This window comes from Amblyraja radiata, chromosome 1 (genome assembly GCF_010909765.2).
Source record: "Amblyraja radiata isolate CabotCenter1 chromosome 1, sAmbRad1.1.pri, whole genome shotgun sequence".
In the NCBI taxonomy this organism is placed as follows: domain Eukaryota; kingdom Metazoa; phylum Chordata; class Chondrichthyes; order Rajiformes; family Rajidae; genus Amblyraja; species Amblyraja radiata.
In genome coordinates, this window is record NC_045956.1 from 23,712,529 (window position 1) to 23,727,170 (window position 14,642).

Below are 14,642 nucleotides of genomic sequence, written 5' to 3' on the forward strand. Positions count from 1 at the left end.
GAGAGGAGGGGGGGGGGAGAGGAGGGGGGGGGAGAGGAGGGGGGGGGGAAGAGGAGGGGGGGTTAGGAGAGGAGGGAGAGGAGGAAGGGGGGGGGAGAGGAGAGAGGAGGGCGGAGAGATCGGGGAGAGAGAGGAGGGGGGGGGAGGAGGAGGGGGGGGGAGAGAGGAGGGGGGGGAGAGGGAGGGGGAGGGGGGGGGAGAGAGGAGGGGGGGGGAGAGAGAGGGGGGGGGGGGAGAGAGGAGGGGGGGAGAGGAGGGGGGGAGGAGGGGGGGGAGAGGAGGGAGCGGGAGAGGAGGGGGGGGGGAAGGACGGGGGGGCGAGAGGAGGGGGGGAGAGGAGGGAGGGGGGAGAGAGAGGGGAGGGGGGGGGAGAGAGGAGGGGGGGAGAGGGGAGGGGGGGGGAGAGAGGAGGAGAGGGGGGGAGAGAGGAGGAGAGGGGGGGAGAGGAGGAGAGGGGAGAGAGGAGGAGAGGGGGAGAGAGGAGGAGAGGGGGAGAGAGGAGGAGAGGAGAGAGGAGGAGAGGGGGGAGAGAGAGGAGGAGAGGGGGGGGAGAGAGGAGGAGCGGGGGGGGAGAGAGGAGAGGGGGGAGAGAGGAGGAGAGAGGGGGAGAAGAGAGGGCGAAAGGGGGGGAGAGAAGGAAAGAGAGAGGGGGAGATGGGGGGAGAGAAGAGGGAGTGGGAGAGAGAGAGAGGAGGGAGAGAGGAGGCGAGGGGGGGGGGGAAAGAGGAGGCGAGGGGGGGGGGGGGGGGGGGGGAGGAGAGGGGGGGGGGGAGGAGAGGGGGGGAGAGAGAGTGCCTTTTAATTTCAACCCAAACCCAAACAACCATTTGCACGCAGTGCTTTTTTACCTCTAACCATATTTTCATTTTCAAACCAAATTAAGGGTACTCACAGTGCTGTAGACATTTGTCAGTGTCATTCAGAGCTCTGATTGAGGCACACCACTTGCAGAGACTGATTGAGGCACACCACTTGCAGAGACTGATTGAGGCACACCACTTCCTGGTTTTATAGTCCCTCCCCCTCCCTCCAGCAGGGGCAGCAGAGAGAATGGGGAATTTTGTAAAAACATTTATATCTCTGTCAATTTTCATCGACGGGAAAAATCCTCGGCACACATGCGGCAGAGGGGGGCTCTGAGCGAGGTGGCCAAAAATGACAGCCGTAGGTGGCGGCGTACTCTCGGAAATCGCAGCACAGGAAGCCAAAACCGGTCAAGAACAGACTTTTAGTAATATATAGATAGAAGATAGATAGATATGCTGATATACAATCAGCAACCTTAAGTTAAAAAAGGAAAATGCATGCACATTTTATCTTCCACTATATCTAAACTGTTTTTCCCCATAGAAGGTTAGGCTGATATATAGTTACAGGATATTAATACTATTTCCAACTCAAGTAATATTACTGCTGGTGATAATATTACTCCACAGACAGCAACAAAATTCATTAAAACCTAATTCAATGACAGTTCCAATCCTTTGTGCCTTATATGTTGCGCTGCACCTGATATAACATGTAACCTTATTTGATCTTGGTCTTGGCATTGCGTTTGACACAGATACTGAGGGCCAAAGAACCAGTTCTTATGCTGTGCTGTTCTATGTTCTATGTGCTATGTAAATTATAAAAATAATGCAGCCTCTCTCTAGATAATCATCATGCCCACTATCCTCAAATCAACGCATCCTTCTGCAGATCTCCTATGTCCAATTTCAATTTTCCACGATCCAATTTCAGAACTGGTGCGAATTGTTGGGAATAATTTGGTCATAAGCAGATAACATACAAGAAGCCAGCAAATTTGGCATTATGATTTTTCCAGCCTTATAGGAACACTGATTCTGAGAAATTGCAGTAGCTTGACATGTTTCTGGGATAAATATATTAACAGATTATGAACAGCACAGAAGTCAGTCATTTGTCCCATCTGGTCCATGCTCCAGAGCAATGCAATTGGTCCATCTCCACAACTTTACTTCTGTAGCTCTGCAAGTATATTTCCCTCAATTCTCTATACCATTTCTAATGATCATTTATCAGATCCACTTCCACCATCTTCAAAGCTAATAGCTTCCATGCTTAGACACAAACTTTCACTGCCTGACGAAGAGTATCCTCGGACACCATGGGAAGAAATATCAGGTGTTCAGCAGGTATATTTGTATTTCCCTTAGTCAAGGGTGAGGTATCAGAAGATTGCAGAAAGGCTAGTATTGTGCTTTTATTTAAGAAGGGATGCATGTTCAAGCCAGACAACTATAGTCAGTGAGCCTAATATCAGCGGTGGAAATGTTGCTGGAGGGGATTCTGATAGACAGCATCTATCTGTATTTGGAAAGGCCAAGATTGATTAGGTCTAATCAGCATGGCTTAGTGCATGGGAAATCATCTCACAAATTTGATTGATACGATTTCCCAGAGGATTAGAGGAAATCTAGAGGATTAATGAGGACAAGGTGGTAGATAATATCCAGATAGAATTTAGAAACATAGAAAATAGGTGCAGGAATAGGCCATTCAGCCATTTGAGCCATTCAATATTATCATGGCTGATTTTCCCCCATATTCCATTAGCCCTAAGAGCTATAATCGAACTCTCTCTTCAAAATAACCAGTGAATTGCCTCCACTGTCTTCAGTAGCAGATAATTCCACTGATTCACAACTCTCTGGGTGAAGAAGGGTTTTCCTCATCTTGGTCCTAAATGGTCTACCCCTTATTCTTAAACTGTGACCCCTATTTCTGGACTCCCCAACATGGGAAACATTTTTCCTGCATCTAGCCTGTCCAATCCCTTAAGAATTTTATATGTTTCTATAGGAACCCCTCTCATCCTTCTAAATTCCAGTGAATATAAGCCCAGTCGATCCATTCTTTCATCATATGTCAGTCCCGCCATCTCGGGAATTAACCTGATGAACCAGGCTGCACTCCCTCAATAGCAAAAATGTGCATCCTCAAATTATGAGACCAAAACTGCACACAATACTCCAGGTGTTGTCCCACCAGGGCCCTGTACAACTGCAGTGGGACCTCCTTGCTCCTATACTCAAATCCTTTTGCTATGAACGGCAACATGCCATTTGCTTTCTTCACTGCCTGCTTTACCTGAATGCGTACTTTCAATGACTGATGTACAAGGCCACCCAGGACTCGTTGCACCTCCCCTGTTCCTAATCTGACACCATTCAGATAATAATCTACTTTCTTGTTCTTGCCACCAAAGTGGACAAACTTACATATTTCACAAGGTTTTTGACAAGGTTCCACATGTAGGCTAGTCCAGAAGATTACTTCACATGGGATCCAGCTTGATATCGCCAATTGGATATAAAACTGGATTGGTGGTAGGAATCAGAGGATGGTATTGGTGTTGTTTTACAGATTGGTGGCCTGTGACTAATTGTATGCTGCAGATATCGGTGTTGGGCCCATAGTTGCTTGTCTTACAGTATATATTAATGATTTTGATGAGAATGTAGGTGGTATGATTAGTAAATTTGCTAATGACACCAGAATTATGGGCAAATTTGTGAGACATGTGGTGGACAATGTGGAAGGTTGTCTAAGTTACAAAAAAGATTTGGCTTAACTGTTAAAGTGGGGAAAGGAATGGAAGATGTAATTAAACATGGACCAATGTGATACAGTTGACTTTTTGAAGTTAGTTTAGTTTAATTTAGTTTAGAGATAGAGTGCGGAAACAGGTCCTTCGGCTCACCGAGTCCACACCGACCAGCGACCCCCGCACACAAACACTATCCTATACACACTAGGGACAATTTACAATTTTTCCAAGCCAATTAACCTACAAAACTTGTATGTCTGGAGTGTGGGAGTAAACTGAAGATCTCGGAGAAAACCTACGCAGATCGCAGGAAGAACATACAAACTCCGTACAGATAGCATCCGTGGTCAGGATCGAAACCGGGTCTCCGGCGCTGCAAGCACTGTTATGCAGCAACTCTACCGTTGCACCACCGTGCTGCCTACATACACGTTGGATGGCAGGGCTGTTGGTAGAACAGAGAGACATAGGGGTACCTGCACATAGTTCCCTGAAAGATGACGAGTTGAACAGGTTGGTGAAGACGTATAACAGGCTTGCCTTCAGTTGTCTACTATCACAATCGACTATTGGCAGTTAAATAAACATGCACCCCCCTTTAACAGCTGCAATGCTAGATGTTATTACTCGAGAGCCTTTCATTGGGCACTGACTCATGGTATGCAGTTTTGAACTGGCCAATGCCTTTTTCTCTATTCCAATCGCTGAAGAATCCCAAGACCAGTTTGCCTTCACTTGGGAAAGGAGACGGTACACCTTTTGTAGTTTACCACAGGTGTATATGCTCAGCCACACATTGTGTCATGGCATAGTGGCCAGAGATCTGGACAGATCTTCTCTGCCCCCTGACATTAAAGTGGTACGTTACATTGATGATATATTAATTTAGGGACCAGATTCTGGGCATTCAGTGGGTTAAAGGAGATCTCATAATACCAGACAAGATTAAAGACAAAATCCTCAATATAGCGACCCCCACGAGTAAGCAGGAGGCTCAGCCATTTGTCGAGCTACTCGGCTATTGGAAGCTTCACATACAACATTTAACAACCCTGTTCCAACCCTTGCATGCCGTTATTCAAAAGAAAACTTGTTTTGAATGGGGTCCCATATAGCAGCGGGCTTTTGAAACTGCCTAGGAAGCCGTTGCCCAGGCCCTGCCACTTGCTCCATATGTGGCACGTGCCCCATTTGAATGGCAAACCTCTGAAAATTCAGACATTGCTATCTGGAGTTTATGGCAGCAACAGAATAGTTGGACAATGCCCCTAGGATTCTGGTCATGCAAGCTGCCAAATGCAGCCACTCATTCCGCACCTTTTGAAAAACAGCTGCTGTGCTGTTACTGGGCACTGGTAGGAATGGAAACAGACAGGGGATGACAAGGTCCTCCTGCGACCGGACCTTCCTATCATGACGTGGATTCTTTCCGCGACCCCCACCAATCGAGTTGGCAGTGCACAACAAAGTTCAATTGTTAAATGGAAATGGTACATTGGTGAAGGAGCTGCCAAAGGGGTGGATGGTGTCAGCAAGTTAAATGAGCAAGTTGCTGAAAGCCCACAGTGCAGACCTGGCCACAGTCCCTAGCTTGCCTGACTCACCAATTAAATGGCTCAACAATGACATGCACGGTTGACCAACGGGTCTGCTGTATGGAAAAATGGAAAGCGATGCTGGAGGGCAGTAGCTTTTAACACTAATACACAGACTATTTTACAGCAACAAGCCAATATGCAGAATTGGTTGCAGTCTACCTGATACTGGAAGAAGAAGACAAAAAGCTCATATCTACACTGACTCCCTTGCTGTCGCTAATGGCATTACTGTTTGGTTACCAAAGTGAAAGGAGAATGACTGGAACATTGCAGGAAAGCCTCTTTGCGGCAAGACGATCTGGAAGAGATTTGGGAGAAAGCCCGCTGCATGCCCATTATTGTCTATCATGTGGATGCACACATGAAAAATGACTCCGACATGACTTTGCACAATAACACCATGGATCAGATTGTGCAAGTAAAATTGGTAGAAACCATTGAGGAAGAACAGCGTACTTTGTGTATGGGCACATGTGACCTGTACATTAGGCTTTCAAGGAACTGTAAAGTGAGCTAAACAGAGACGTGTGTCACTCTCCTTTGGCAAAGTTAGAGTATGGGTTTCAGTCGTACACACGGTTTGAGAGAGAACTGCATTGAAATGTGGACAATACCAAATATCTGATAATGCAAAGGAGGATGTAAAAGTATGTATCGATTTAGTAAAGGGGACAGTGAGAAAGTGGAAAAACGCAGGAAGAAGAATGGAAGTCAGGATACAAAATGGAGAGAGCACAGAGGCACAAAGGTGGAGAGTGTCAAGAAGCACTAAAGTAGGTACAGTGCAAGACTGAGATCTTTGTGGATTGAACATTTAGGAGACATTCACACTTCAGCTTGAGATTGTATAGAGAGAAGGAATGAAAGATTTATAGGCAGACTAAGGCACATCAGGCAGGTAATCCAGGAGTCTTCTCAGTCTCTCTCCCTCACAAAAGCTTCCCCCTTTTGGATAAAGCTGAGGGTGATAGTTCCTCAGTGACTACAGTCAGAACTGGAAACGTGCAATCGTCATAGGTTCAGCTGCACAGGAGAGGAGAAAGAAGAATGAGAGAACAATTGAATATGACATTCAATTATTGGGAGGAGAGATCAACAATTCGGTGGATGCCGCATCTGTGTCCAAGATGAGGTGTTTCATACCAGGACATCCGAGATATCCTCATTCTTTAGGGAACAGGGGTACCCCTCTCCCATCATAGATGAGGTCCTCGCACGTGTCTCCTCGGTACCCTGCAGCTCCGCTCTTGCTCCCCCTCCTCCTAGTCGCAAGAGACAGGCCCCCTCATCCTTACCTTTCTCCCCATCAGCCGTAGCATACAATACATAATCCTCCAACATTTTCGCCAGCTCCAACAGGATCCCACCCCAAGTCACATCTTCCTATCTCCACCTATTTCCGCCTTCTGCAGAGAACATTCCCTCCTCAACTCGCTGGTAAACTCATCCCTTCCCACCTAAACCACCCCTTCCCCAGTTACTTTCCACTGCAACCGCAGGAGATGCAAGACCTCTCCCTATACCTCGTCCCTCGATTCTGTCCAGGGACCCTGACAGTCCTTTCAGGTTAGGCAGAGGTTCACTTGTACCTCCTCCAACCTCATCTACTGTATCAGTTGAACAGGATGTGAACTCTAATAAGACCAAACGTAGACTGGGCGATCGTTTTGCTGAACACCGTCACTCAGTCTGCCTGAATCTACCTGATCTCCCGGGTACTAAACAGTTTAATTCTCCTTCCTATTCCCACACAGACTTTTCTGTCCTAGGCCTCCTCCATTGTCAGAGTGAGGCTAAATGCAAATTGGATGAACAGCATCTCATATTCCGCTTGGGCAGCTTACAGCCCAGCAGTATGAATATTGATTTCTCCAACTTCAAGTAACCCCGGCATTTCCTCTCTCCATCCCTCTCCCACCCAAGTCGCACCAGCTCATTTTCACCCAACAAACTTTTAACAATGGCCTGTTTACTTTATCATTGTTACTTTTTGCAAATCTTTCATTCATTGTTCTATATTTATCTTCATCATTGTCTATATAGCTCGTTTCCATATCCCGTGACTTTCAGTCTGAAGAAGGGTCTTGACCCGAAATGTCACCCATTCCCTCTCTCCAGAGATGTTGCCTGTCCCGCTGAGTTACTCCAGCATTTTGTGTCTATTTTTTGTGGGTGCGATATTTTGGGTGTACATTGCCTCCCTGTGTCAGGAGCAAGGATGTCACTGAATGGTTACAGAGCAACTCTGTGGGTGGGTGAAGAATGACGTTATAATTGAATTTGATACCATGGAATAGAATAGAATACTTCATTATCACATGTGACATGTCACAGTGAAATTCTTTGCTTGCACACCCAAGGTATACAAATAGTGGCCACTGACGGCGCTGACAAAGTATGCCGACTCCTCCTTTGTTCTCCTCCCCCTTCCCTCACAGCAGTACCCCCATGCCGGGTCCTCCATTGTTCTTCCCTTCCCCCCCTCATGACGGTTCCATCAACATAGTTCAGAGCAATGAAGGTCTGAAAACAATCCTGTTTGAAAACAGTGGAAACCAAAGCAAGGAGAATTTAAAAGTACTGGAAACAAACTCAGAGCTTAAAACATGGAACTAGCATTCAAAGAGTTTGGACACAGCGGGACAAAGTTGTAGCCATTTTAAAAAGAGTGGGGACAGAGATTCAAAGTGTTTAAACATAGCTGAAATAGTCACAGTGGAAAAGTGGGCTGGAGAGTTTAAAATGTCCAAAAATAGTATGGGGACTAGAGTAAAATAAGCACACTGTAAATAGTAGGCTTTCATTTAGTTTAATTTTCATAATTAAAGGGCAAATCATGGTAGGAGAGCTCACGCCCACTGTATGCTCCACCTGCCCTATCTCGGCAATCAGGGACACTTCTGCCACATGAGCAGAAAATGTACTGTATGCAGCAGTTACTGGTAAAATGCATGATAGAGGCAGGATAAAACTCAAACTGTGAATGAATTCATTATGGACTATCCATGATGCTGAAAAGTTCATGCATAGCACAAGTACAGATGTAGTTTCATCATGACTGCGTAGCCGGTCACAGTGCGAACTCCATCATCCAGTTCGCTGACGACACCACTGTTGTGGGACGTATCACTGATAGGGATGAGTCACAGTATAGAAGAGAGATCGAGCGACTGTGCATATGGTGCCAGCACAATAACCTGGCCCTCAACACCAGCAAAACCAAGGAACTGATTGTGGACTTTGGAAGGAGTAGGATGGGGACCCACAGCCCCGTTTATATCAATGGGTCGATGGTTGAAAGGGTCAAGAGCTTCAAATTCCTGGGCGTGCACATCTCTGAAGATCTTTCCTGGACCGAGAACACTAATGCAATCATCAAGAAAGCTCATCAGCGCCTCTACTTCCTGAGAAGACTACAGAGAGTCGGTTTGTCAAGGAGGGCTCTCTCTAACTTCTACAGGTGCACAGTAGAGAGCATGCTGACCGGTTGCATCGTGGCTTGGTACGGCAACTTGAGCGCCCTGGAGAGGAAAAGACTACAAAAAGTAGTAAACACTGCCCAGTCCATCATCGGCTTTCTTACAGTTTGGCTTTCTTCCCAACCAATTGTTCAAGCGCTTTTGATTGCAACATGCGCCTTAATTTAGTTCAACAAAGAAACTGACAAGTTACTAAACTCTGGACTTCCCAACCATTAAAAGCATCTATTCAGGTGTTGCCTCAAGATGGCAGCATGAAAGATGACCACCATCTGGGCTACGCCATTTTCTCACTGTTATTGAGCAGGAGGTTTAAAAGCCCGAAATCCCACACCATCAGATTCAGGGGCAGTTAGTTGTCTCCAACCATCGGATTCTTCAATCAATCTGCAAATCCTACGTCGGTTACACGACACAATGGTCCACCTCTTACACTACAATGGTTATATGTTTTATCGCAATTTATTTTTGGTTTTGCAGTCTTTTTAAACACTTTCAAATTTTAAATATATAATTTATGTTTCAATGTGTTGTCTGAGTCTACACACCTGTGATGCAACCAGTGTACACACCTGTGATGCCACCAGTGTACACACCTGTGATGCCACCAGTGTACACACCTGTGATGCGGCCAGTGTGCACACGTGATGCGGCCAGTGTACACACCTGTGGTGCTGCCACCAGTGTACACACCCGTGATGCCGCCAGTGTACGCACCTGTGATGCCGCCAGTGTACACACCTGTGATGCCCCCAGTGTGAAGCCCCCAGTGCACACACCTGTGATGCTGCCAGTGTACACACCTGTGATGAGGCCAGTGTACAGTGTGAAGCCCCCAGTGTACACACCAATGAAGCCCCCAGTGTACACACCTGTGTTGCCGCTATTGTAGGTATGTTGCAAAGCTTACCTGAAACGTCGCTGAAAATCTGTCCCAGCCTGTGTGCGCGATTTTGGCGCCGTTTAAAGGGGGGCGGGTTTAAAACCGCGATTTTCCCGAGGCGAAGATTCCCTCGCTTGAGCTATTATTAGTTTTAAGGGCTTTATTAAATTGTTATAGTAGGTTAAAAATTAACCTCTAAACCCCCGACCGCCGGCAACCGGCCGGATCTCATACAGGGGAAAACGGAAGGTAGGCTGTTTATTTTTACGTTAAAAAGGGCTTCTTAAGATATCTTTATACAAAGTTTAAGGTTGCGAGTAGCTAATTTTAGGCCCATTATATCCCGCAGTATTTTTCTGGGCATTTGAGGGCACAAATCTACCGCAATGTGAACGTTCTAAACCAGCGCGTTCACAGGATCCCACTAGAAAGCTGATTTAAATGGACTTTAATTTACAGCAATTAAACACTAAATTCCTTCCATTTGGCCTATAAATTGATGTAAATGAGATTTAAAAATCATGTTTTATTGTGAATTATTTGTGAATATTATTTACACACTTATGCTATTTAAAAATGTTAATCATTTATTAAGAAATGGATAGATGTTTAGATCTAGTAATTGAAGTTTGAAATTAGCTACAATTAGGTAACTAACTAACTATATGCTTTAATTTCAGGTCATCGATTATATTTGTTTCAGAATGCTTCAAACTATAATAACTGAAAATTTCATTCAGTTCTCTTAATTTTTAAGAAAGTAATGGGCTTTTGACTGTCCACGATCACAGCTTTTTTGTTATGTCCATAGAAAATCAATAGGGAACAAGGTGCTAATTTCCGAGTATGAAAATGGCCATAACTTTTTAAATACTTGAGATATGAAAGTGAATTAGGTGTCAAATTAAACTTATTTTTATGCTTTATCTGATGGGATAAATTGCAGACTTGATTTTTAAAATCTCAAAATGTTGTGACATTGCTAGCCAGTGTACACACCTGTGATGCCGTCAGTGTACAAAATGTGAAGCCCCCAGTGTACACACCTGTGATGCCTCCAGTGTACAGTGTGAAGCCTCCAGTGTACACACCTATGATGCCTCCAGTGTACACACCTGTGATGCCGTCAGTGCACACATGTGATGAGGCCAGTGTACACACCTGTGATGCCGCCAGTGTACAGTGTGAAGCCTCCAGTGTACACACCTGTGATGCCGCCAGTGCACACATGTGATGATGAGGCCAGTGTACACAGTGTGAAGCCTCCAGTGTACACACCTATGATGCAGCCAGTGTACACAGTGTGAAGCCTCCAGTGTACACAGGGTGAAGCCCCCAGTGTACACACCTATGATGCAGCCAGTGTACACACCTGTGATGCAGCCAGTGTACACAGTGTGAAGCCCCCAGTGTACACACCTGTGTTGCGGTCCAGGCGACTCTGAGCTGAGCAACCAACGTTCACACAGCGGAACTCCGCCGCCGCTCTAAGATTGTTGGAGCCAACTGTCGCCGCTGTCACGTGGCGGCGCGGGCGGAAGCGCGCGGTCCTTCCCCATGGCGGCCATGGAGCGCGAGCTGCCGTTGATCCTCGCCGCCGCTCCGTCCTGCGACACCGCCACCGCCACCGCCCCGCACTCGCCGCCCGCCGGCTTCTGGGCCGCAGTCGCCGTGTGGACGGCGAGGCCGCAGGTGGCGAACCGCCGGCTGAGCGGATGCCTGCTCCAGGCCGAGCGGGAGGTTGACTGCTCCGCCTGCGGCAGCGCTGCTGCGGGGCTGCGGGAGGTGTTGGCCGAGCTGCTGCCGGGGCTGGAGGCCGAGGCCGGCCCGGGGATGGAGCTGCTCCTTCCCCCGCGGGTCGAGCTGTTGAAGGTGTTGCTGCGGACCGTGATTCCCAAAGCCGGAGCGGCCACCTGCACTGAGATAGTCCTCCAAGGTAGAGTGCAATCGCCCCCTCTTGAGCCGGAGAGCGATTTTCATGTCATAATGTGATCAGAATTTAGGCCATTCGGCCCATCAAGTGTATGCTCCGCCATTCAATCATTGCTGATCTATCTCTCCCTCCTAACCCCATCCTTCTGCCTTCTCCCCATAACCCCTGACATCTAGCAATGTTATAACATTTTGAGATTTTAAAAATCAAGTCTGCAATTTATCCCATCATATAAAGCATAAAAAGACGTTTAATTTGACACCTAATTCACTTTCATATCTTCAGTATTAAAAAAGTTATGGCCATTTTCATACTCAGAAATTAGCATCTTGTTCCCTGTTGCTTTTCCATTGACTTAACTGTAAAGCTGTGATCGGGGACAGTCAAAAGCCCATAACTTTCTTAACAATTAAGAGAACTGAAAGAAATGTTCAGTTTTTATAGATTGAAGTATTCTGACACAAATATGAAACAATCTTACTTGGATGACCTGAAATTAAAGCATATAATTAGTTAGTTACCTAATTGTAGCTAATTACAAAATTCAATTACTAGATCTAAACATCTATCCATTTCTTAAGAAAAGGTTAACATTTTTAAATAGCCTAAATGTCCAAATAAAATTCACACAAGAATTCACAATATAACATGATTTTTAAATCTCATTGTCATGAATTTATAGGCCAAATGGAAGGAATTTAATGTTTAATTCCCGTAAATCAATGGGCATTTTTATCATCTTGCAAGTGGGTTTTTGTGGAACGCGATCAATTGGAACGTTGCGGTTGCAGTAAATTTAAACCCCATATCTGCAGGAAAAACACTGCCGTATGGTGCCAAAATCACATTTTTGCCAAGGAAATTTTGATTAAAGTCATTCCAAGAAGCAAGTTTATTGTAAAGTAAACGACTTGCCCCATGTTTTGTCCCCTACGTGAGATCCGTCCTGTTGTAGGCGTTGAGGGCGTTAGAAGTCGCTTTTTTATTTTACTCCAGCGATTAAATTGTCCCGCAAATTTTTTTTTAAACTTCCGATAACGGAAGTCGGAACGATTTTTCTGCATCAGCTGGCAGGCCGAGGAAATCCCTCGGACAGGCAGGAGAAAACGGCATTTTAATCCCGCCCCCCCTCAAAGGCGCCAAAGCCGCGACACACGGCCAATGGCAGAACTGCAGCGCCGCTGAAGGTAAGTTTTGTTACATCGCTATGACATCCCTACTAATCAAGAATCTATCTCTGCCTTAAAAATATTAATTGACAGCCTTCTGCGACAAATAATTCCACAGATTCACCACCCTCTGACTAAAGAAATTCCTCTCATCTCCTTCCAAAAGGAACATCTTTTAATTCTGAGGCTATGACCTCCAGTCCTGGGCTTTCCCGTGAGTGGAAACATCCTCTCCACATCCACTCGATCCAAGCCTTTCACTATTCTGTACGTTTCAATGAGGTTGAATGTCCCCCCCCCCCAACTCCAGCGAATGCAGGCCCAGTGCAGTCACCTTACCCAGTTGATCCGCAGCTTCCATCGTGGGAGCAACTCAGGTTGAGCTGGTTTATAGGGTCTGCTAGATTAATGCCGAGTGTTAAAATATCCATCAGATAGTAGTATCTCCCTTCTCTGAGACAAGGAGACTGCCTTTTAAAATCTGTTCCAAAGATTGACCACCAACTATCCCTTTCTGAATCACCAACACATATCTACGATCAATACTCAGGCTAGAAACATACAAACATAGAAAATAGGAGTAGGCCATTCGGCTCTTCGAGCCATTCAATATGATCATGGCTGATCATCCAAAATCAGTACCCTGTTCCTGCTTTTCCCCCTTATCCCTTGATTCCATTAGCTCAATGGGCTATATTCTAACTCTCTTGAAAACATCCAGTGAATTGGCTTCTACTGCCTTCTGTGGCAGAGAACTCCACAGATTCACAACTCTCTTGGATAAAAAGTTTTTCCTCATCTCAGTACTAAAGGCCTACCCCATATTCTTAAACGGTTCTGGACTCCCCTAACATTGGGAATTTTTTTCTGCATCTAGCCTGTCTAATCTCTTAAGAATTCATGATCCCAGAGTGAGCTAATACAGTTCATTCCTAATATCTTGTTCCAAAGATCTGTCTTGCTGTGAACATGAATTACATTCTGACCATCTGCTATTCCAATTCTCTATCTTCCTTGAATGTCTTTCTCTCCAGAATCCCTTACTCACTCTCATCTCCACCAAAAATGTCTGTTATCAAGCTGGTGGAATAATGCATTATCTGAAGACTATGTAATGTAATTTGTTATTCCTGCGTTTGACATATTGGACTCGTGAATGCACATACTTACTCATTCCACCAAACTTTATATTCACTGAAATATAAGCTAGGGGCAAAAAAAAAAAAACAGTATGCCAATCAGCTCTTGCCAGCTGTGCGTTTCACTATTTGTAGTTGATCTTCTACCTTGGTACCATTTCCTGTACATTCCCCACTTCCCTCAAGTCTTTTACTGTCAAAAATTATTTCACCATCTTTTGTGAAAAATTTACCCCTCATGTCCTTTTATATTTTTCCCCTCTCACCTTAATCTTGTGTACTCTGGTTCTTGACTGGTGAGGAACTGCCTTGAATGACCAACCCAGTATTTTAACACACATGATCCCTGGGTTCTAAATTCCTCATTCGTCTACCCTATAAAGATCTCTACAGTTCTTTGAGCTCATCTCCTAAGCACTTGGCCCAAATCTGCTTTTTGACAAAGTCACCATCCCAAAAATCAATCCGGCAAACCAACAATCTCAAGTCCTTCAATCTTAAGTTTGTCCTCCTCATGGTAAGGAAATTAGATCTGTATACAGTATCCCAGATGTGATCTTGCTAGTATTTTTAGTTTGCAGAAGCAGCATGGAAACAGCCACTGAATACATGCTGACCCGTTCACTAATTCCATCCTATGCACTAGGGACAATTTACAGAAGCCCACAAATCCGCACAACTTTGAAATCTGGGAGAATCAGAGCACGAGAGAAAACCCACATGGTCACAGGGGGAACGTATAAACCCCGTACACGCAGCCACACATAGTCAGGATCGAACCTAGGTCACTGTAAGGCAACAACTCTATTGCTGTGCCATTGTGCCGCCCAATAATTGAAGTAACACACAAATGCCAATGTATCATTT

At 45.5% G+C, this 14,642-nt stretch overlaps 1 protein-coding gene across 1 annotated transcript in view; it reads left to right on the forward strand.

Moving 5' to 3' along the window:
- Window positions 1–11,059: 11,059 nt before the first annotated feature.
- Window positions 11,060–14,642, forward strand: part of trmt44 (tRNA methyltransferase 44 homolog) — a 31,283-nt gene continuing 27,700 nt past the window's right edge. The window contains exon 1 of the mRNA XM_033018893.1: window positions 11,060–11,470. Coding sequence (XP_032874784.1) covers window positions 11,092–11,470 — 379 coding nt within the window. The 5' untranslated portion in view covers window positions 11,060–11,091. The remainder of the gene's footprint in view (window positions 11,471–14,642) is intronic.